This window comes from Lonchura striata, chromosome 13 (genome assembly GCF_050655825.1).
Source record: "Lonchura striata isolate lonStrDom1 chromosome 13, ASM5065582v1, whole genome shotgun sequence".
NCBI lineage: Eukaryota > Metazoa > Chordata > Aves > Passeriformes > Estrildidae > Lonchura > Lonchura striata.
The window spans coordinates 15,450,282-15,474,107 of NC_140715.1; the positions used below are offsets into that span (position 1 = coordinate 15,450,282).

General features: G+C 43.5%; 2 protein-coding genes across 12 annotated transcripts; one reads left to right on the plus strand and one right to left on the minus strand.

Annotated features, from left to right (window-relative positions):
• Positions 1-543: 543 nt before the first annotated feature.
• FAXDC2 (fatty acid hydroxylase domain containing 2) lies at positions 544-15,724 on the minus strand. Of its 11 annotated transcripts, none has more exons than XM_085591442.1 (11): positions 15,547-15,723; positions 9,118-9,176; positions 7,957-8,004; positions 7,493-7,786; positions 5,577-5,668; positions 5,378-5,475; positions 4,548-4,669; positions 4,032-4,237; positions 3,007-3,112; positions 1,792-1,958; positions 544-851 (listed from the first exon to the last, which is right to left on the minus strand). In XM_085591442.1, exons 4-11 carry the CDS (start codon positions 7,505-7,507, stop codon positions 695-697), a joined length of 963 nt encoding a protein of 320 aa, XP_085447568.1. In that variant the 5' UTR covers positions 7,508-7,786; positions 7,957-8,004; positions 9,118-9,176; positions 15,547-15,723; the 3' UTR covers positions 544-694. The 11 variants fall into 11 exon arrangements, with proteins under 11 accessions (XP_085447568.1, XP_021407826.2, XP_021407824.2 ...); XM_021552151.3 differs by lacking the exon at positions 7,493-7,786 and adding an exon at positions 11,804-11,900 and having other exon boundaries at positions 15,547-15,722; XM_021552149.3 differs by lacking the exon at positions 7,493-7,786 and adding an exon at positions 11,804-11,906 and having other exon boundaries at positions 15,547-15,722.
• A 186-nt stretch (positions 15,725-15,910) lies between these two features.
• CNOT8 (CCR4-NOT transcription complex subunit 8) lies at positions 15,911-23,752 on the plus strand. The gene is made up of 7 exons (XM_021552142.3): positions 15,911-15,997; positions 17,244-17,443; positions 18,686-18,879; positions 20,312-20,473; positions 21,215-21,359; positions 21,999-22,109; positions 22,415-23,752. The coding sequence occupies exons 2-7, from the start codon at positions 17,327-17,329 to the stop codon at positions 22,562-22,564; spliced, it is 879 nt and encodes a 292-aa protein (XP_021407817.1). The 5' UTR covers positions 15,911-15,997; positions 17,244-17,326; the 3' UTR covers positions 22,565-23,752.
• Positions 23,753-23,826: the final 74 nt, after the last annotated feature.

The following is a 23,826-nucleotide window of genomic DNA, read 5'->3' on the forward strand; positions in this document are numbered from 1 at the left end:
TTTATCAGAATTTTGATTGTGTCTCAGAGCAAGGGGAGACTCAGCAGGAGGAGTTGATGCCATGAAGCACATCAGCTCCCAGCTCTCCTTCCATGTCCCGCGAGGGGAAACTCCCTTTGCCGCTGTGTGGAGCAGCGATGAGCCTGTGGCAGCCCCAGTTCAGCCCTGTACCACCTCCCGTGCATAACTGCTCACAGGGTCAGGCCCTTGTTGCATGTGCAGGGGGGTGTTCCTAAAGTGGCCCCAGTGACTCTGAGTCACAAAAGCTGGTTTAATTGTATCACACGTAGATGGAGTGACTTTGATGTTTCTATAGAGTGAGTGCCAACAAGAGAGGCCAAATCGTCAGCTGTGGAGTCTGGTGCTAAAACCTTAATAATGAAAACCCCTGAACCATGTGGTCCAGAACAGATCTGGCTCATACACAGGCAGCTGGAATCAAGGGACAGTACAAGTAACAGAGAAACAAACCATTACATTTTAAAAATAGATTTCTAGAACAGGTTCTTTTGTGAATGTTGTAGAAAACAATGGCAGCCAAAGTGCAGTCATTCCAAAGCAGCATATTTAACTTCAGCTTCATAATTTATTATGTGTGGACAAGAATTTGTTTCCTGATTAAAATACTATTTGGCATAAATCATTGTCTCTCACTCTGCTCATCACCAGGCTGAGCAAGAGCTGCTGGGCTGGTTCACTCATCTTTCTTGGGTGGGTCTGGGATGCTTACAGAGAGTGGTGTGAAGCTGAGCAGGACCTTGTGTCTCTCAAAGGCTTTGGTCTGTCTGAACATTTTGTCCGTGCCATGCAGAAAATCCAGCACTCCCAGCACTCCGTAGCACTGATTGAACCTGAGAACCAAACACAGATAAACATCACTGGAAGTTACTGAGGTTACCTTGCCCTTTCCATTCCTTTCTGAGCCCAGATAATGTCTATAGGATTTAATGTCCATAGCTGCACCAGTCTTCCTGGCAGCTCTGTCAAAGCCTGGGTGAGTTTTGTGCAGCTTCTCTCTGGTGCCATCATTGCCCAGAAATGGTGGCACTGAGCAGCAGCTGTTTGTCCTGGGCAGCTCAGAGCTGGGGGAGCACTGGACACCCACGTTACCATGCCCCACGTGCTCTCAAGACCTGGCTGTCCTGGGATATGGAGCAGATGTGCTTCCAGCTGGCACAGCTGTTGCACCCACAGTGTCTCAGCTCTGCAGTGATCTGTGTTCTGGCATGTGGTGACTGAAGTGTCCCTGGGCTGGTTCTGCAGCAGGGGCAGACATTTCTGGGCAGCATGTCTGAATGTAGTGCACACTGGGAGATGGGAATGCTTCTCCACTGCTCGGGTATGTATCCTTGAACAGTCTCCTGCAACTGCTCTCTCTTCAGCACAGGAGGCTGAGAATCTCTGTCAGGAGGGGTTAATGGTGATTGTCTGGGGAAAGTGTAATCTGATCAGTGTTAGTAATCCCAGTGTATGGGAGGAGAGGGACAGACAGGTAGGCTCATTTATTTTACCTGTGTGACTTGTCCTGGCTCTGTCTTTAGATCACATGAACTGTATTCTGAACTTCTAGGAAGAACCTAACTGTCCTTAACAGGGCTGAAATCCCCTGCAATTCCAGTTTAACTGCTCTAAGAACTGGCAGCACTCAGCCTGCTCTCAGGTGAACTGTAGAACTGCTCTGCTGGTGCACGAGTTAGGCAAACCCACTTGACCCTCAGAAAGGAGCTTCCCCAGCCAGTGGTGCCAGCAGAGAGGCAGGAGAATGGAAAGCTGAGCAGTGCCCAGACATACTTGAGGTGGTGGAAATCATGGAACTCTGGAGATGGCAGGAGGGGCAGGTGGTAGCCACAGTGAGAAATGCTTGTTGTTACAAGAGCAATGGAGAACCATGCTGAGACTGAAACAATATGAGATCCCATGATCATTGGGCCAGTCATGACAGGCAGAGTGTTGGAGACCTGGAAATGAGAAGTAAGTACTTCATTAATGGGTCCACTACCAGCAAACTCTCCTCCAAGAGCTGAATTGTCACCTGGTGATCCATCACACCGGTTTGTTTTGTGCAAACAATATAAAGGGAAGATCTCTCTGCCAACACCTTAATTAAAGTTACATAATCATTCAAAACGTAATAATAGAGATAAGCGAGTTCTATCTACTACAGCAAACCATTGTCATAGCCCAAACTCCATAAGCCTGCAGTAGAAGTCAGACATGACTCCAAACCCTGGGTGAGTACAGCATGATTCCAGTAAATCACCCTGGACTCTGAGGTGTGAATTTCAGCTTCACCTTGAAATAATGCTGAATCTGCTCTTGGGAAACCTCACTGCAAAAGGGCATGGCCTGCAGACACACACAGCAATGTGACAAACCCTGCTGCATCTCTTCACTGTGCTCTGCCCGTGGCACAAAAGGCTCTGCTGCCCAGACCCAGCTGCATGTCCCAGCACAGCTCAGCTGGGCTCCTCAATCATTATGCTGTCCAAAGACTGTCAGCTGGGGAGACCCTCAGAGCAGGTCAGGACTATTGGGAACAGGAGATAGAATTTTTAAGTGTAATCTTTTGAAGGTGGGATGTGTTTTCCTGAGAAGCCTCAGCTGGAGGGGTGTTGGAATACATTCCTTGCAAGCACTGATCCCAGCAACAACCACAAAAATCCTGACAGATTTCCAAGTCCACAGGATCATTCAGGCTGTCTCATATCTATTGCTGAAAGCACTGTCTGTGCTCCCAGTCCTCTTGGGGCTCATGGGAAGCCCTGTCTAGTCAGTTCCTTATCTACTGGAGGCCCTTGGATCTGTGCTCTGAAAGCTACTGGAGTCCAGTATAAACAATTACTGCAAGCCTCCAAGAGCCAAGCTTCTTGGCAATGCAGCTCAGCTTCCTCTTCCTAAAGAAGAAGCCTCTAAGGGCATATTTTCTTCTCTTCCCACTCCACCTCATCCCATGGAAATCACACTCCACACAGCAACTGGAGGGTGACCATGGGAGAATCCACTTACTATGTGCTCTATTGGGTGAGCATAAATGGAGACCACACCGATGGGGGCTGTCCACTCGTGGTGCTTCTTGTGAATGTGCTTATACAGCACTGGGTGGTGAACAAGCCTAGGCAGAGTAAACAGAAAGGCAGGTTTTGAACTCTGCAGAAAAGTACTAACAGAACATAAAATTTCTGCAGGGGACTTGCTTGTGTCTCCTCTAACATAAAGATTCCAGAGCAGCTGGCAATAAGAGTGTAGAACACCTTGCTTCCTTTGCTCTCTTTGTATTGAGCCCTTATTCAATTAATGTGGTTGCTGGCTTATGATAAACTCAGGCCAGATAAATCCCATAAATCAAAGTCCCTGAATTATTTATTTACTAAAATATTAGAGTACTATTAGGGGAAGACTCACTTTATGCTTTCATTGTTTTGACTTTTTCTACTGGCAACTGTCAAAGAATCAGAATTTTCAGTTCCATGGGTTCTTGGTAAAAAATGGCATTCACATTTTTTGGGTGAATTTGTCCTAAAGGGAAACCTACAGATTTCTGAGAGTACTGTGCTTGTTTCTGCTTCTACTGTGGTTGCTCCTTGCTTCTTTTGTCTTCCTTGCTTTAGTTCTGTCCTCTAATGTTGGTGTCAGTGTTTGGAAATCCTGCAGTGTTGGAAGTCAGGCTCTGATTTGTAGGTGCTGCACAAGGGAACAGACACTGACCCTTGAGATTTTTGTCTTTCAGGATGGTCAGTCTTGTTCTTTTTAAAGAATGCTGGGTTACAGCTTCTGTGGAAAACTGCCTGTTCTGTTTCTTCCTTAGCTTTTAAGCTGTTCCACCTTTAAAATTCTACTCATTTTTGTTTACTACAGTTACTGGCAGCACCAAGGCCTCATGTTGTGAGGGTGGATTTCAGGACCTGTAAGATTTCCTATATAAATACAAGACTGGTGGAACAGAGGGATGAGGATTATTGCTGTTGTAGGGTATGAATATAAATTTAAAGGCATGGAGGAAAATCAAGCACCTGTTCCTGTGCTCAGCTCACCTGTGTGTATAATAGAAGAGAATTTCCTCTATTACAGTAAAAATGCTTAGCTCCACAAGAAACCATTGGAATGTTGGTAATTCCTTGCTGAAGGTGTTTTCCCACCATTTCATGATGTAGAACATGGGCACAAGCATGGGAAAGGAGACAAAGAGCTGATTACCCAGGGCTGTGTAGATGGCTTTCCACAGTTTTTTTCTGTCCACCTGCAAAAGAGAAGTCAGGACTTCAGACTAGGAAAGAAGGAAAGAAGTTTTAGTTGGAAGGGTGAAAAGCTTTAAGATTTGTAGGTAGGTAGTTAGTTTTGGGATCAGCTCTTTAACAAGCAGACAATCAGTAGCCTCATAACAGGATCTGCCTTTCTCCCTGCAGTGGGTATACAAGATTTGACTTGATCCTCCTGGAATCCTATCTGGTTGCTAGAGAAGAGCATTAACAGGTTCTTCTCCCCATTCCTGGCCTAAGAGACTGCAGGAAGTGTTTAGCCAGAAGAAAGGCAGAGTGAGAAGTACTTACAGGATCATTCTTGCCCAGCTGAATGCGATAGCGAGTAATGAAAGTTGGCTTTCCTGTTACATCAGCCACCAGAAGGATTCCATTGAAGCCCCAGAAAGCAAGTGCAGGCACCAATGCAGCCCCTGTGGCATGAGGAAAGGGCAGAGATGTGTGAATGAATTGGGAACTATGGCAAATCAGAAACAAAATACACTGGCACAGTACCCAGAGGACCTCGCTGGGACCCGGATGTGCCAAGTGTGTCCCCCCTGCCCCAAGATGCTTTGAAATGGAATATTGGTAAATTCTGACATCCAGGTAAGACCAAAGAATGGCAAGGAAGTCAGAGCAGACTAATGTCTCAGAGGTTGAAACTTGACATAACTGAAGCTAAGAAAAGGCTTTTCTAGGCGGCTGGGAGGCCTCTGTTGCTTTTAAACCCAAGTAGGATAAGGTTGACTTGCTCTAGAACCTGGCAAGGTTCTTCCAGCTCTGTTCACCAGCTGCTAATCACAGGAAAGAGTTTTGTAAGTACTACAAGAGTAGAATTCACTAAACTTACTTACATTTTTAGTAATTAGTTCTACTGAGTCATTCAGTTGCCACAGGAGCAAAGTGTCTTCACAGGGAAGCCACTTCATTAGCAGCAAAAAGATCAGATTTTCAATCTGCACAGGGTCCTGATGGTGACCATATCCAAAAGCAGAACAGCTGCACCACATCACCTGTGGGTACCTTCCAAGCCAGTGCTTGTCAGAGGGAGAATTAGTGAGTTTGGGAAGCTTGTCCATGTCTCCCTTTTATATGTAACACATGGATGATTTCTCCTGAGAAGCATTGTTAAAACTCACCAACGAGGAAGATTGTCCACTCATCTCCCTCCATATGGTCATAGAACTCCAACCATGCTGTTTGCCAGAAATTGCCTAAAGTTATATATTGCATAAACCTGTGGGAATAACAAGTGGTTGATTGCCCATGTATTCATTCACTTTTCCCCCTTTCCACAGAAAATTTTATCTTCAAGCTGCTTTGCTTGAACATTCTTACCAAGAAGCAATGTTCACTAAGGCAGTGAAGATGAGCAGGCCTGTACTGAAGACGTAGGCACTGATCCTCAAGGCATCCGAGAGCTTCTTTCCCTGTGAGAAGCAACAAGAGTAAGCACGTGCTGCTGCGTCCTGCCCTGGCACTTTTGGTATTTGAAATGATGAAGGCAGTCCTGTGATGGCCTGTTTTGCTTCACACACACTCTGAAGAACACAATAACAAAGCTGTTGTGGGATATTGTGTATAATCATCCATCTGTCATGCTTACAGAGATCTGGTGCATGACTGATGTGGAATTTTGCTGGAATAACCAAAGGCAGAGAAAGGACCACTAATTTCTTTTCCCTCTTTATTTGGCATACTGCTCAGTACCTGGAGGGCTGTAGCTATAGGTTCTGGATAACTCAGAGCAGTGGGAAAGGAACACTGAGCAATAAGGAATGGTGCTCCATCTCAGCACCTCCCTCCCTCCCTCAGTATTTTCTCCCTCCCAGGTTGCAGAGTTTTCTCCCCACAGCAGTCAAGAACTGCTGTGCTCAGATGACCTGGTTAACAGGAATAAGTATATTCAAAAAGCAGTATTCAATATATTTGAATATTTAAATATTCCAAACAAAGTTGTTTAGCAAATACACAACAAATTTATAATTAACATTCTGTCTTTTATAGTAGTCCAAGTTGGAATTGGTTCTGAAGTGCAATTAATTTGATTTTCATGAGTGAATATGAATTATATCTATCTGCAATGTAAATGTTTTTTAAAAAATCAATGCAATAGTATAATAACCAGCTATTGTCTTCTTCATTCCTCTTCCTTCCTGTTTTTTAACTATGGTGTTGTGCTGCACAAACAGACTGGAGTGAAAACAGTGTGATTCATAGCTGCTGTCCTGCTCACCTCCTGTCAGAGAGGACAAACAAGAGAGGCAGCTCTGAGAAATGCCAAATGCAGGTGATTTAGGGTAATGCAATATAAAGGAATCCCCTTTACATGGCTTTTAGATTCTGTAACAGTTATAGAACATCAAATGTGGCCTAGGACTTACAAGCAATATTTATTTGTCCCAGGACAGAACTTTGCTTTAGCACTGAAACATTCACTATTAAAACAAACAAACCATTTCTTCCCATCACCTCTCACCTCCTTTTTTTTCTTTTTTTTTTTTTTTTTAATCTAAAAAGCAAATAGGGGAGGAAGAAACTGACAGGACTCTTGCCCTACAGTTTGATATTTGTGAACCCTATGGGTTTATATGAGAGCAGTGCAATCAGCTGCCACTGTTATTACTGGGGGTACTGAAGTGCAAATGCCAGGCTGGCAAAAGCCTCTCCTCCAGCATCAGATAGTGCCTGCTGGATCCTGGACTAGAGATTTGCTGTCTTAGCAGTTTCATAATTCCAGCTGCATCCATGTTATGCCCCATGTATGCTGATGTAAGACTTTCTTAATCTTTAGACCCTGGACCATCACTTACATATTCTTTAGAAAAATAAAGGTTAAAGAAGTTGTAGAAAGCTTTGAGCTTTTTAACAGACTCGTATCTTATAAATCCTTTTTCTCCTGGGATGAAGAGCATACCAAACAAAAATTGTCTTACAAGTGTTAGAATTTCCAGTTAGCCCAAATAAGGTTTTAGTTGCTTTAACATCCTCCAGCTCAAGAATTTCAAACCTTTGTAACCCCTAGTAGTCACAGCATATCCTGCTTTGAGACAGGAGAGAGAGGAGCTAAAGTTCAGCACTTCAGGTATTTTAACAGCCCTTTGGCTAGAAAGTGTCTTGTTTTGAGGCTATGTTTTTATTGCATATGATGAAGTGATTACATGAATCCCACATACTATAATTACATGAAATGTAGAAGTAGAGAAGTTTACATAGAAAAAAAATCTTGTTCATCAAGTCCAAGTGCTTAATACCCTGTTTCTCCTCATGCCAACAGCTACAGCACAGTAGTTTCCAAACTAATTCATGGATTCTTGCTCTTAAAGTCCTTGTAGAAGTTGGCAAATTCCTTAAGTGCAGAACAGGGTTGCTGCTGGCAAGGTAAGGAGACTGGGGCACATCAGCTGGCCATAAGAGTTTAGCAGGACCACTCTGAGGACCACTCTGTGAGCTGGCACAGCTTCTGTTTATGGGGGACTGTGGTGGGTTCTTGCCAGGAATGCATAGATAACAGGTCCTTCCCCACTTGCTGCTGGAGCTGCAGTCCACTGGAAGGGAAAAATGCCAGGGTAGTTTTGCTTTAGAGATAAGAGATGAGCTCCTAATTATGCAAAAATGTTCGGAATGAGGATGTGTCTGTCACATCTCTTAGAAGATGATTCAACACATTCAGCCTTCCAAGGCACCTGCATGACAAACGATGAGCTTGAGCCTTTACCTGCTTCTGCAGCTCAGCTGTGGAGGAATATCCAGAGTCTGTTTCCATCTGAAATAAAAGGTGATGTAAGTAAGTGAACCTTGGCCAGCTGGATAATGGCAAAATATGATGCAGACATCAGCAAATCACATCCACTTGCAGTTCAGTGCTAAAAGTGTAAAATATTTACTCTCTGTGCCATGTCCTGTCCTCCTCCATCCTTCACGTGTTGGCCATGGAGCAAAGCTGAGTTCTTGAGAAGAAAAATGCCCTTATTCCTTGAGGAGTTAGTAGTGTCCCAGAAGATTAACAGAAATGCAAGGATAACAAGGAAAATGGGAGAACAGCCAAAACCAAAGCTTTTGCTTGTGTCACTGGTGTGTTGTGGTAAGACTTCCTCATTTGATCTGGCCCAGGAATACACTGCAGCACCCGGCAGCTACTCCAGCCCTTCCCAAGCTGTAAGGAAATGATAATGTGGGATATATGTTCTTCCATAATGGCAACATGCAATTAAACAAACAGGGATGAAAACAAAATGAGTTTGGGCCACAGAGAGTTAACACAATAGAACCCCACAGCCTTCTCTCAAACTGAGTTACAGTTTAAGAACATGTTAAATAAGAAAATAATCTTTGCTTCAAGTCCTACTATGGTCACTTAGAGAGTTAAAGTCCTAAGTGGGCATGTGGCCATCTCATAATGAATCTCCCTGCATTTGGCTCTGGCTTGACCCTTTGTTGATGGTTTTGTTAAAAGAAATTTTAAAAATATAGCAAACCCAAGGTTTGAGTAGCTGCTGGGACTTCACTGCTGGCCATAGCCATGAAGGGTTCTGTATTTGAGGCTATGTTCTGGCTGTCTTAGGGATTATTGCATAGTTGTTTTTATATTTCTGCAGTCCTATAATCAAATATAATTAGCAAAAGTTAACAAAATATTCCTTAATATTTTATTGGTTTCACATGGTCTTTAAGAACAAACACACAACTTCTAATAATATGACAGACAGATTACTGAGGATTGCAGAACTTCATCCATTTTGCTTTCCCTACTCAGCAGAATATTCAAGCATAGGCAAACTGTTACCTAAAATACAAAGGCACAGAGAAGGTTCAAATGTTCTTGTCTGGGGTATAAACAGTTTGAAAATTACTCATTAGGAAGATGATATTCTATTACCTTGATAATGGAGGGAAGCTTCTTGGGAGGCTTGCAGCGTTTCAGAAAGGAGGAATAAACTGTCAAAAAGAAATCCTGTATTAGTCAGGAGGTTTAGATTTGAAATTATAGCCTTCTGGGTATGTTTTTACAAATACAACTCTTTATTTACAGGTGTTCCAAGCTCTGTTACATTACCTATTAATATGCAGGTCAAAGGGAATGAGGTAGTAAAATTAGACACCTTCCTGCTTACTCACAGCAAAAGAGCAAGGCCAGCCCACCATGCCACACACTTTAGTGGAAAACACTGATGTTAGACAGTTCTGAGAAGGAAAAAAGAAAAATAAGGCCAAAAGGGATTTGAAACTTGAAACCCTGAGGGCAACTCCCAACTCTATATTTCAACACTAGGGCTGGATGTACTCCTAAGGGAAATGCTAAGTTTTGGTAGCAGTCTTAAAAAGAAACCAAATCCAATTTCACTTTGTCTCCCTTGGCCAAAAAAGGTAGTGTGAGAGGTGCCCTAAGGTGCTATTGCTTAAAATGAGAATGTATTGGGGAACCTTCAGGGTCCCAGGGCTTTCTGTCCTTCCCCAGACACAGAGCTCCTCACTACTGCACTTCATGAGCTACCACAGCCAGTCTGTGGGATTTGCTTTTCCTCTCATATATTGCTTGCCAACCACATCTTTATTGATAAAATACACCTGAGCTCTAATATATCTGATGAAGAATGCCCATAAGAAACAACCAAAAATAATCTGCTAGCCTGAAGAGAACAGCATAAATACCAGGCCACAGGCCAAATTTAAATAGATCTTAATTTTTAAAAGAGCTTCTAATCACATCTATTACATAACATCCACTATGTGTCCATCTTGTCACACAGGTCCTCTCAGGGCAGGTGTGCCCACTGCCTCCATGAAAACACTACTAAAGCCTGAAATATGTCAGGCTTGAATAACCCATTCCTTTGAGGCTTTGCTCCATTCCAGCTTTCTTAACAGGTTGTTCAGAGCTTTGAACAGTTGAGTGTCTGCACAGAGGGAGATTTCACAGCTTCTCTGGGAAATCAGTTCCAGTATTTGACAACCTTCACTGTCAGTTTTTTCCACTTGGAATTTTTTTGATTATAACTCCTATTATTTGCTCTTAGGCTGTGCACATCCCTATCTTTACAACCACCCAGCAGGGAGCTGAGAAGAGCAATATCCAATTATTCTGCTGGGACAGTAAAGTAAATAGTGCTGGCCATAGTTTTCTGTGGTTAAAGAGATTATTCTGCTCTGATGACTTTGTAGCAGACAACATTAGATAAGGAGAGGCAGATGTGAAAGGGGAACCTCACTGAGCTGGAAGGCTGATGCTCCAGAGGTTCCTCCATCCAGCAGAGCTGACTCAAACCTGCTGAACCTTTGCATGTGAAGAGCTCCAGAGCAGAGCACTGTAGAAAACGTGACTGCTTTAAGTTTTTAGAAGAAGGAGCTATTACTTGATTGAGTTACATATTCTTGCATTTAGTAAAGAGTCAAAATTACAATCACATTTCTAGTACCCTTTTTAAAATTATCAATTTATGACAGAAGGCTGGCTTGGGCAAAGATTTCCAGTTCAAAGCAGAGCTGCCACATCTGCTTACCCTCTGTTTCAGAAGATTGCCTTTATTAAGCCACTTTTCAGGATAAAATTTTACATTTACATTAAACCCAGAAAAAAATTGGAGTAGGTTTTCCCCAACATCTCATCACCTACTCTTTTTTTATTGTGTAATGTCTCTCCTCATTCAGAATACACCAAATACATTAAAAAAACATTCATGTAACCATGGCTGTTTCAGCAAACAAAAAAGCCATTCAGCTGCTTGGCACTGCTCTCATGTTGGCATATTTTACAGCCCCAAATCAACCACTGAAGCTCTCAGCTGCCTGTAGCTATTTCCAAATATCAGCTATAACTACTACTGCTTTAAAAAAAGTTCCTTTCCCGTTATTTTGAATTAGTTAACACAAAATTTGATCCAAAGCAAATTCTCAACCCTGGAGTAAAAGTAATTGCCTTTCTAATCAGTCTTTTGACATTAAAGGGGAAACATACACTAGTCAATCAAGAATTGTAATACATTTTTTAATATTATTATTTCCATGTGTAACTTAATTTGCCCAAAAACTGTTCATTAAGTCATAGATCTTGTTTTCACTGAATTTTTCACTTTTGGTACTGTAAAAAAGCTAGCTTGTCTAAGTCATGTTTTAAAATGCTCAATATAATACATAGTATAATGCTCAATACAATCTGAGTAGAATCTGAAAAAAACCCTGCTGTATTTGTTACTTTTTTTTTGTTTACATGTAAATTATTATTTATGCCCCATGCCTGCAGTTCTCTTCTCCTTCTGGTGCCCAGAAAGCTTCAAGCTGAGGCAGCACAGGTGCCCCTTCCCTGAACTGCACCCACTGCACTGCGTCCTTCTGTGCACGGCAGACACAGCTCAGAACAGCTCCATCTGAGGTGATGGACTGGCTGCCCACCCCAGCTCCCTGGGATTCCCTGTGCCTTCCTCCTGAAGTCTCTGGTGTAGGTCTTACTTCACTGAAATCAACCTTTATATGGCACAGACAGTGGCAAATTGTTCCTGGGAGAACAAAGGCTGTGACTATCCACAGAAGTACAGAACATACAGAACAAAAAACACAGGACCACTTACCTGGTCACCTGAACAGCCGCATTTCTGTGTAGACAGACACAGGACCAGAAGTGGTGTTTGATGTCCTACCAAGCACTGCACAGTTTTAGGGGAACCCCTGTTCCTAGAAAAGCTGACAATGGACTTCACACAGACATGACACTGCCTTTTAATGACTTCCTCAAAGTCTCTATCATATCTTTTCAAGCACCCTTGAACTCTGGCTGCCTGTTCTTTCTCACCACCTGCTGATGGTAGCCTAGGAGAGGTCCTTTTTGTCTGTTCAGAGCAGAGTTCAGCTCCTCACTTTTCACATCTCCTGTCGAAACTTTATGAGGGTTTAGGCAAGGGCAATAGGGGTGTGTTTCCAAGCAGGAGCTGCTTGTCCCCTCCCAGACAAGTCATGTGAAGCCAGTGCCATGTCACTGTTAGTGCTGGCACTGTTCCCCATGTCTATGTGCATGCTGTTACTCAGTTAAGCACGTGGAATACACTGATTCTGCAGGTAAGTTTTTCATCGTTGTACCTGAGAACAAAAAATCCACCAACACCCCTAAAAGTAAGTAGTTTTTATAATTCACCAACTCATGGCTGGAGCACAAAATAGCTACTGCCAGTGCAACTGAATGGGTCAAAGGTATTTGTTAAAATCAGTAAGGGTTACTGTGGAATTTGGCAAAAACCCAGCAGTCCAGATTTAATACTGTTGTACTAAATCTAAAAATTACTCCAACTCTGTTGCTACACAGTGCCCTCAACCAGTAACAGGCTTTGCTTGCATGGGTAAGATGAAGACACACATAGGTTAGCATGTACTTGGGCTCAGTTGTCTTTAAGCATGTTGTTTACAGACCATAAAGTGTGTAATTATGGTATTGCAGAGAGCAAGATGTAATTTACAGCGGCATCGATCTTTCTTATGCAAATGTGGCCCCAATCTGTTACTCAGCCCATAAATAGTGCCCTATTGCAAACTAAGCTCTGAGAACTGAGCGTGTTACTATCATAACTCTCCAGATCTATTTTTCACAGGAGGAAAAACAGGGAATACTACCTCTGCCTCCCAGTTATCCTTGTTTGCCCTTCTCAGGTGAAGCAACACATGCTTTTTCTCAGTAACACCTAGTTCCAGCAGAGCTGGAACTGCAGAGAGCTCTGCGAGAGTGAACAGTGTTTAACGCTTCCATCATCACTTTTTCTTGCCTAGTTCCAACTATTTCCTGGTAGGGACAGAAGCTGTAGTTCTTAGCTGTTGCTACTAATTGGTATTTATCACACAGAGCAGGCTCAACAGAGAGGAATGTGATTCCTTCAAACTATTTACTCACGAAGAGGAGGAAGTGGAAATGAGCATCTCAAGAGAGGGGTGCCATAAGGATAATGTCCTCACTGATCTTTGGATGTGAGCTTGCAGGGGGAGGGCTGTTCAACCAACAGCCAATAGTGAATTTCAGACCTCAGTGTTCCTTGTGAACCACTGCTCAATTCCAGCATGGGTGATCTCTGAAATATTCATACCCATAGGGACAACTCAGCACATTAGTCATAGGGTTGTAAGTGCCATTGAACTTCTGCTGCAATTGTGTGTCTAGCACAGGTTGTCACTGATCAAACTGCTGCTTCTGCCTGCTGGCTGCCCTGCGCTGGTGCCTCTGCCACAGACACTCCAATGCTGCTGCAATCTTTGCTGAGCCATGCAAGAAGTCTGATTCCTTCTCAGCAAAAAAAGCTTTTTGATCAGACACTTCCTAACACAACTTTGTTCACTCCCCAGAGTTTTTGTAATAAGCACTGGTTGTTTCACTGTTTGAGAGGAACATCAGGGGGAAATCTATGAAGTATCTTTCAGGGGACTGGACAAGCCCATACTGATAGTTCCTCAAAAGGTTGAAGAGGAATCTGAACTTGGCACACATCACCCACTGCCTAATTCCCTGCATTCTGAACCAGATCTCTCACCCTCTGCCAGGGCATGTGTGCCACCACCTAGCACTGCAGTGCTTTGGGAGCACTTGTGGAACAACAGAAGGCTGAGGAAAACATAAATTCACCTTTCAGGGTTCCCACAAGGAAGGTTTCTTGTGGTGCTGTGAGTAAGCTCTAAAGAAAAGGCACAATAGGACATGCAGCTCCAGCTGCCCAGTGTGAAAACATTGAGCTAAAGACCTTTATTCCACCTTATAATGCAGCTCTACACTCGTATGTAGATGTGAGGACTCTTCAAGACTTGCTTTGGAGTGCTGGAGCTGGAAGCAACCTTGGTAACCTCCAAATATAGAAATGATGGGACTTTTTAAAGAGCAGGGTGCCTCTTCCAGCTATTCTGAATCTTTATTAGCCACGTCATGTTTGAAAAAAATTCTGATCTCTTCGAGCAAACCGTGTCTCCAGTGCTTGCAAACATCCCTGAACAGCTTTGTTTTACAGACAAATTTTTACACACTACAAATGTAATTTATCACAGGTGATTATTGCCTGCAACATTTTTTATTACAGTACCAAGGCACAGATATTTACAGTGGCCTGAGGAGATGCATCCTCCCTTTTCCCCTCGATTCAACATCCCTTCAAGCACCAGGTTTACAAGCAAGAAAAATGACTCTGAACTCTTCTGGGAAATAAAAATTTCATCTTATATTTACAGGGTGCTGTAATCCAGCCTGCTGAATTTACCTGCTAACAACACAGATTTCCTTGTACAAAACCCCAGACTCAAATGACCACAGGAAGAAAGGTGGTTACTTTCTGGCAGTGTAGCATATTGCATGTTGCATAAATTGCACAACACCAGAGACTGCAGAGATAAGGCAAAACAGTAACTTTCTATCATCCCTGAAGATAAAACTCTGAATCAAAATAATGCACAATAAAGGGAATGTACCAAGATGCTGACAGCAGCAAGGTCACTCAACACAGCAACTCTTGAAAAACCCTCTTCTTTTCTAACGGCAACATTTCTGCTGAGGCATGAACATAAAACCTGAGACATTGAATGGTGTCTGATGTGTGAAAGATACCAATATCTGCTTTTCCAGATACTTTGATCAAAATGCTGGGCAAGTAGCCGAGATTCAGGGAAAGACTCCCATATGGTGGGCAGACAATCCAGTACCAGAACATATATATTTATAGAGGCACATATTTTAGAGATATTTTATAGATGCAGATTATAATCTATATATAGATAGATATATAATCTATATATCTAGATATATAGGTTATATATATCTATATATTATCTAGATATATAGCTATATCTATAATCTAGGTATATAATTTATTGATTATATATTTTATTTATATTTTAATATATATTTTACAAAAGATGCAACCCCGTCCAGAAGGACGGCAGTCTAAAATAAAGGAAATACGATCTAAGTTTAATTAGTAGACGAGCTTCCAAATGAATTGCCTATGTACCATCAGCATCAGCCAGCAAAGCCGTGTTACACAACCAGTATCTGCTTTACCAGCTACAACCTTCTGTTGCTAACGTAATGTAAATTCCACTCCTGGAACAGAAGCCTATAAGTCTGCAGGTGTAGTAGTAGGGACTTAAATGACTTCTAAGCCCTGCAGGAAGAAGCAGAACTTGCTCCATTAATAAGCTTAATACGCACTACACCGTAGGAGCAACGCGTGCCAGGCCAGCAGCTTCAGGAAATCCCCTTGGAACACAAACCCTCATCCCGCTCCCACCCTGCGCGCCCGCGGCCTGGGAGCCCGGGGGGGCTCGGGCCTCACCCCGACCGGGACCCCCTCACCTCCCCTTGCTCAGGGAGGGGCGGCCGCTGCTTCTTTCGGGGACGCTCAGCCGGGGCCCGGCGCAGCCCGTGTCCCAAGGGATCGGGGTGCCGGGGGCTCCCCATGCTGGAAGCCCACCGCAGCCCCGGCGGGCGTTATGGCGACGCCTCCCTCAGGGAGCGGAGACACCCAGCTCCTTCATCCCTCCCCCCTCCGCCCGCGGAGTTTGGACTCGCCCGCCATTCTCAGCGCGGGGAGCCCGGGCGAGCCCACTGCGGGAGCGGGGGGAGGAGGGGGAAGCACCAGCACCAGCCGGTGTGGGCTGGGCAGATGTACCCGCCCCGTCGCGCGCTCCGCCACGTCTCGCGAGAGGCAAAGCGGCGCGAGCGGCGGAAGCGCCGCCCCTCGCGGCGGGGCACTCGGAGCCGGCGCGGGGCGGGAGCGGCGCGTCCCGGCCGCGGCTGCCGGGAGGTACCGGGGAGCGGGGCGGGCACCGGCACTGCCACCGGCACCGGCACTGCCACCGGCACCGCGGCTGCGGGGCCGCGCCTGGCGCTGGGCTTCGGCGGGCGGCGGCCCTCCCGCTTGCCGGCCGCGCTGAGCCGCGTCCGGCCGCCCGCGGGCTGTGAGGGGCCCTGAGGCGACCCGGGCCGCGCCGCGGCGGTGCGCTCGTCCCTGCGCTGGCGCAGGCCGCTCGCAGACGCCTGGCGGCGGTTCGCCGGGGTTATTTATTACGGGAAAGCGGCACCAGCCGGTGGCTCGCCCGAGCTGGAGCGCTGCTGGCGCTGCCGGTGGTTCCAGCCGGAACAGCCCGCCGCAGTGTGCCCCGAGTCACAGCCCAGGGGGAAGAAGCCCAGAATGGGTTGGGAGGGACCGCAGTGGGTTACCTGGTTCAACCTCCCTGCTCAAGTGTGGTCATCCCAGAGCATGTGGTACAGGATTGTGTCCAGGCCATTCTGGAAAATCTCCATTGAGGCAGCCTCCAAAACCTCTCTGGGCAAGCTGTTCCCGTGCCCGGTCCCTGCACAGTTTTTGCTCATATTCTTCCTCATGTTCAGGGGAAACTTCTGTGCATGACTTGCTGCCCATTGACTCTTGTTCTGTCGCTTGGCATCACAAAGATGAGCTCGGCTCCATCTTCTTAGCACCCCCTTTAGATATTTCTACCCCTTGAAACTCCATCCAATGAGTATTCTCTCTAATGCATTCTGTTACTGTGTTTAAACAATTGTCTTCATCATAGAATCACAGTGGGGTTTGGATTGGAGAGGACCTTCAAGATCATCTCATTCCTCCCCCCAGCTGTGGGCAGGGACACCTTCCACTAGACCAGGGTGCTCAGAGCTCCATCCAGCCTGGCCCTGAACACTTCCAGGGATGGAGAAATATCCCTGGAGTGAGGGTTGAGAGTTACAGATGAGGATTCCCTGCCTGTATGTCTTGTGCCCTAAGTGTCAAAGCTTATGCCAGGAAAAGGAAGATAGGAGTAATGATTCTACTGGACTGTTGATTGTGCATCTACTTTTATATTGTGAACAGATGCTCTTGATTTCATTCAGCATGTTCACAGAAAGTGATAAAGCAGGAAAACTTGGTGTAAACTTTAAACAGGTTGTTTGAAGGTGAAAATGGTAGTGTGACTGACTCCTACAGCTCATTTATTCACATGTTATTCTTCCTTCACTTAAAGCATTATTTATTTATCTCTTTAATGCAGCACACTGATAAGATTGCACAGCTTGTGATCCTGCACTGTCATTTGAGTTCAGCATCAGCTGCCTTTTTTCTGGTCCCTGCAAGATGCCAGCAGCCCTTGCAGAAAACAGCCAGGTTATCTGTGAAGTATGGGCCAACAACCTGGAGGAAGAGATGAGGAAAATTCGGGAGATTGTTCTGAGTTACAGCTACATTGCCATGGTAAATGTTTTATACTTGACCTAATTGCCTTAGTCAAGGGATTTTTTGGGGTTGTGGACTAAGTTGATTCTTGAGTGAGAAATGTTTCTCCCTACCCCCTGAAAATTTGAACTAAAAGAGGTGAAAAAATAAAAAGCTGTTTGGTAGCTTTTCAGAATTTAATACAAGCGGTGATGAGTATGGGTTGATTGAAAGAAGGGGAAGAAGGAGACTAACTTAAAAACATGAATTTATTTAATATTTAGCTATTCAGAGTGTATTCATTTGTGCAACAGGAAAATTAAACAAGTAACAATTGGGTTTAAATCCTTATTTTTCCACCAGTGTGTTTGTCCTTTGAATGTTTTTCTTCATTTGATTATAGATGATGCTATGGGAGTGGTGGTCAAAAGGCTTGCAAGTCACTGCTAGCAGCTGGGCTGCCTCCTTTCAAATGAAGGCAGATGTTGATTCTTAGGGAAGAAAAATATTCTGGCTGTAGATAAGACAATATGTTCAGAAAGCTTTATTTAAGAAGAGCATAATCTCCCCTAGGTGGGAGGAATCTCCTCCTGCTCTTACAAGTCTGTATCTGCTTGGCAGCACCCCAGTGTGTTAGATAAAGAACTGGTTTTAGCTGTGGTACTGTAAGTTCTGCCAGCTTTGCTTAGGAGCACTGAACCTCAAAATATGAAAAGTCCTCATTAAAATGTGGAAAAGACAGGTGCCTTTGCAGAGTGTGGGGGATTTTGGTGTCAAATTCAGCTGTGGAAGTGAGTATGATTTTTTTGTTAACATTTGTCAATGGGAAATGAACTTTTTGCTTCTTTTCAGTCTCACTGGAGGTGTTCTTAGGGTTTGTTTGAGTGACTCTGCTGTATGAGTAGACAGATAAACTTCTTGGGCAAGGGAGAGATTATGTCAGGTGCACAGCACTGGCTTCATTGTGAAAGATTTTGTGTGTAGTCAGCAGAAGCTCAGTGACCCAGTCTGAGGGTAGGAACAGCGGCAGTTTGGTGTTCAGCACAGACTGCACACAGTCACTGGCTGGGTAAGAGGTTTTTCACCTAACAGATGGTTTTTATCTGATAGGTGGCTGCTGTTGTTGAGGTGTGTTTGACTGACAGCAGTTTTTGTTAATGTGGGCATTGACTGTTCCTCAGAAGCTGTGAAGGTTTTCACTGTCTGGGCTGCCCTCACAGAGTGGTAATAATGACTGCTGACAGAATCCATGGTGAAACTCAGTTTTCCCTTCTCTGCCAGGACACGGAGTTCCCTGGAGTCGTTGTCAGGCCAATCGGTGAATTCCGCAGCTCCATAGATTATCAGTACCAGCTCCTTCGCTGTAACGTTGACCTGCTGAAAATCATCCAGCTGGGCCTGACTTTCACAAATGAGAAGGGGGAATACCCTTCTGGCATTAACACCTGGCAGTTCAACTTCAAATTCAACCTCACGTGAGTCTTTGGGCTTGGCATTAATTTCCTGTTCTTTCTGCTGGAGTGATGCTTTCCTTTGGCAAATACCAGTGTCCATGTGCTCATCACTGCTGGCTGCTTCTGAGCAATAAGGATTCAGATTCTAGTACAGACTGTGTGGGAACCTAGTTTGGAGTGCCAGGAGTTAACAGTGTATCTGGAAGTCAAAGCCATGCTAAAATTCTATCCTCATTATCTTTTCTCTTAATAATTTTGTGTGCCTTTTTTTCCTGGAACAATGTTTGAAACTTCATTTATATATATATATATGTAAAACTCCATCTCTTTCTGCTAAAAATAAATGGATGTGCTAGTCTCATCAAAAAGAAAAAGACGTCTTTACAGATCCATGCTTAAGTATAAGCTGGGATCTAAAAACATGTTGGTGTAATCATCACATCTGTTCAGGAGAATGAATCTTGTTAAATGGAGTGTGGCAGTTCTTGTCTCCTCCATACTGTAATATCCTGGGCTGCAGCTGAAACAAGTTTCATTATCCCTTCCCCTGTAATTATAAAGATAAACTCAGCATAATTACCACTGAAGCTGTCTGGAAATAAAGAAAGGGTTTATCTGGCAAAACCACATACGTAGAGGAAATCAATCTATTTTTATGAAACTGTTATTGGAAAGAATTACAAAAATTTGTAGCTATGTGCAGATCATCCAGTTCTTGACCCCAAAAGTTGCACTATTTACTCCACAAATTGTGAGCTTCTTACAAGTATTGAAATCAGAGTGAAGTGGCTCTGTGATCACTTAATTTATGAGTTGTCATAAATGAATATGAGTTATCATATTGATAGAACTTGGCTCTATGTGTTTTCTCTCCCTCAAATGACACAAACCAGTAAAGAAGTCAGGTTCCTGCTCAGCTCTCCACCAAACACATGATTCTTGTCCTTCTTGAGTCAAGGATGATGCAATTCTGTTTACTCCCAGAGATAGAAGCGAAGTGCTGATAAGGTGGTACATGCTGTGGAGTGAAAAGGAAAAATGTAGACTGGAATGCTGGCCAATGCTTTAGAGCTGCACATCTTCCTGTTTGGGAGAACTCCCCTTTCCTCTGGGCCTCATCTGTGGTGCTTCCATTTACCTTGCAGAAGGGACATTGTTCAAAACAGTCAGTTTCAGTCCTATGGAGGTGGAATCTTTAGAATTTGCACTAGCAATGGTAGTGTTAACGAGTTAACTAGTTAGACTGATCACAGAACTGCTTATTATGGATGTAGGAGTCTGCAGTAGTGGTATTGAAACTGAGCCAGTTTGAAATTTCTAGAGAGACAAACTGGAACCGGGAGTTATCCTACTGGTTACTCCAATTCTTGACATAGTGTGGGGAGAATTTTTCTAAAATGAGCTTGTCTTGGCAGCACCCTGAGTGCAAACTTGCTTGTTTTTTTTCCTTCAGGGAAGACATGTACTCTCAGGATTCCATAGACCTCCTTGCCAGTTCTGGGCTGCAGTTCCAGAAGCATGAGGAAGAAGGGATTGATACCCTGCATTTTGCCGAGTTGCTGATGACGTCGGGTGTCGTCCTCAGTGACAGTGTGAAATGGCTGTCCTTCCACAGGTGGGTCTGGATGCTTACTGACCCTGCTAAATCTCCTCTTAATTTTCTGCATTTTCTATGGAGATTGACAGATTTTAAGGAGAAAAATGAGCAGTCTTGCAGTTCTTAAAATAAGCTTCAAGATATGAAGGCCAAGTTTAAGAAGTAAGGACACTTCATGGTCTGACTTCCTGACTGCTTGTGAATATTTTTGCTGTTAGTCTCCCTCTCTTGAAGAAGTTGAAATGTTATTTCTGCACTTAGTAAATGTATTGTAGAAGATTTTGTTTCTTCTTCCTTACAAAGTTGGTGGTGCTCTGAACTTCCACCTGTGTGGTTAAGCATTCTCGTTGTAGCATTTCAACCAACTTGATCAGGAAGCCTCTGGTCCAACATGGCATCACAAACGAAAGGACTTGCCACCACCTCCTTCTATTTCAACAGATACTTGCAGGGTTTCCTGCTTTTTTGTGTTGCCCTTAGCTGCAGAAATATACGCAGGTGGGAAGGATTGTCTATTCTTCCCAATGGTTTAGCTGTTCCACAAAAGGCTAGTGAGGGCACCTGGGGAGCATCCCAAAGTCCTATGTTGACATAGAAAATCAGGATGAGTTCTGGCTGAGATCTAGAGTTTTATGAATGTCAGAAAATGTTAAGGCTTGAAAGGCACAGTAAGTAAAATTCTGTTGAAAAAGAAGGTACTAGTACATTGGGTTATAGGTCCTGCCTGCTTACCTGGTTTCTCTGTGGTTTTGTTTTCAGTGGTTATGACTTTGGCTACATGGTGAAGTTGTTGACAGATTCCAGGTTACCAGAAGAGGAACAGGAATTTTTTCATATCTTAAACCTTTTCTTCCCATCCATCTATGATGTGAAGTACTTAATGAAGAGCTGCAAAAACCTCAAGGTACTTTTATCTCCCCAGCAAGCAGATGATGGGTATCAGCACTGTGCATGTGCAGGAATACAAGTGGCAGAACTGCTGCGTACGTTGTCTTAAAATGGAATGTGTACAAAAGTCAGTAGTGACACAGAAACACCTGAGACACAGTTTGTGTCTAATGGATACTGCCCTCCCCAGTTTCAGACTTAGCAATGTGTTTATTGTAAAGAGGACATTGCCACAGCCTTCTTGTGTATCAGATGCTAATTATAATTCAGCATATTTATGTTTCCTGTGCAAGGGTATTTCTTTTACGTGAAATACTCTGTGACTTGATTAACTGGTAAGAGAGTTGAAAGTAATTTATCTACTGAATCACAGCCTTGAGTAAAGGGAGGGAAAGGCCCAGCATGTGCAACCTATGAATGTACCCACAGTTATCTCAAGTATCTGTTACAAGAAAAGAAGGCACCTAAATTTGAGAAGAGTTATTTGTGCACTCTTGAACACCATTTCCCAGTGTGTTTCACTCACAACTGGAGTGTGTGTACTACTGGGATCTGCATTGGTTCATTATACTGTTTGCCCTTGTGTTTTGGAGAAACGTGGCAATTTTGGTAAGAGATAAATATTCTAAAATAAAATCTCTTGTTCTCTTTGCAGGGTGGCCTTCAGGAAGTGGCAGATCAGCTGGATTTGCAACGAATTGGACGACAACACCAGGCAGGATCAGACTCTCTTCTCACAGGAATGGCATTTTTCAGAATGAAAGAGGTACTGCAGTGTTCTTCCTTCTCCACTTTCTGTCCATAAATGTCAACATGTATAACGTGTTATTTGTTTTGGTTTGGGATTTTTGAAGCCATCACACCTCAAACTATCAGGAATAGGAATTGCTGATATTGGCACAGACTTAATCTGTTTACTTGCCTTTCATGTGCTTATTTTAATTTGTGGACTCCATCTTGGTTAGAGGTGACAGATTTCAAATGAGCTATTAATTAACATTGGATGTTTTCTGATTTAGAGCCACAATTAAACAATACCTGTTTCTCTCTCTTTTTTTTTTTAATCTGCAGTTATTTTTTGAGGATACAATTGATGATGCAAAGTATTGCGGACGACTGTATGGCCTTGGCACAGGAGTGGCTCAGAAACAAAATGAAGATGTGGACTCAGCCCAAGAGAAAATGAGCATTTTGGCCATTATCAACAACATGCAGCCGTGATGAGCGGTGCCCCTCAGCAGAACATGTTTACCATATTGGCAGCTGCTGTCCTCAACCATTTTCCCTAAACAGTGTCTCAAACAAAAAGTATCTCCAGTACACAGGCTGCACCAAGCCTTGCAGTTTTGCTGAAGAGCTGCATTTTCCTTTGAAACCCAGAAGAGTTGACTGAATTCCTAAAGCCAGCATTTGTGGTTTGCTATATTTTTAATACCAAGGGCAAAGGACAGAATCTATTGTGTATACCTCTGTTTTTTTCCTCTTTTTACTGTACAGAATCTGCAAGGAAGATTTACCTGTAGAATATCGGGTCGAGCTGAAGGTTGGGAAATGCAGTGAAAATGGACGCAGACACGCACACAGATTTACCATTTGTGTTTTATAAAGCTTGTTTTAAAACTTCTGCATGTTGTGAGGGTGACAGCTTCACCTCAAGTGTTGCTTATTTTATCTCTTGTCTGTGGAAATTGCTCCCTTTGATCACTGCAGAGGTTTGGGTACAGATGACATTAAAAATGATCCTTGCAGCTAAAAATACTCAAGAGATTTGCTTTAACAACAGAGGGAATGGAGATTAATGGAGCTGATTTGATCAGCACTCCTTAGTTTCTAATTCTCTGTGTTACTGCTTTGACCCATGCTAAGCTTCAGCTTTGTTCTTACGGGTATTAAGGAACCGTTCTGGAAATACATTCAGAGGCCCCAAAGTTCACCTTTGACAGGGATTGAACCAATATTGTAAGTTCAGTTTTCTTCATCTTAAACCTACAAATTTTATTCTTCTCATGCAACATAACTACGTCACCATGGACAAATATTTGTTCCTCTTCTCCCCGCTGCTTCTCCAGCCCCTAATTTTACGATATACTTAACAGGTAAAACAGTTTCTGATTTTTTTCCCTGAGTTTCTGGGTTTTTTGCATTGTAAACACCTGAAAAGCAGTTAAGAGGATGAAGAACTTGGGATTCTGACTTTGAAACACATTCTATAGTATTTTTTTTAAAAGCTCTGTAATGACATTTCTTAAAAGAACAAACCACTTTGGACCTGTCAGAAAATTTCAAAGCTTCATCTGGCATTTTGAACAAGCTTAATCCAATATTAAAGAGTTGAGTTTAGAGCTGGTATTTGAAATGTTTGTATAGACTAGTTTTTATTTTTTGTAAAATAAATTTTTGTAAATCAGGCTTTGTTTTGGATTTTCCATTGAGCACTAGAATTTCCACAGTTGAGGCTTTGGAATCTTAATTTGGGAGATACA

Bases quoted from the DNA above. Each gene is read 5' to 3' on its own strand.
- CNOT8 (XM_021552142.3), top strand. From the start codon at position 17,327: ATGCCAGCAGCCCTTGCAGAAAACAGCCAGGTTATCTGTGAAGTATGG. The intron at 18,880-20,311 runs GTGAGTCTTTGG...TTTTTCCTTCAG, and splicing joins AACTTCAAATTCAACCTCAC to GGAAGACATGTACTCTCAGG. The intron at 20,474-21,214 runs GTGGGTCTGGAT...TTTTGTTTTCAG, and splicing joins AAATGGCTGTCCTTCCACAG to TGGTTATGACTTTGGCTACA.
- FAXDC2 (XM_021552152.3), bottom strand. From the start codon at position 8,004: ATGGAAACAGACTCTGGATATTCCTCCACAGCTGAGCTGCAGAAGCAG. The intron at 4,238-4,547 runs GTAAGTACTTCT...TCTCTTTTGCAG, and splicing joins AGCTGGGCAAGAATGATCCT to GTGGACAGAAAAAAACTGTG. The intron at 1,959-3,006 runs GTAAGTGGATTC...TCTCATTTCCAG, and splicing joins CTCACCCAATAGAGCACATA to GTCTCCAACACTCTGCCTGT.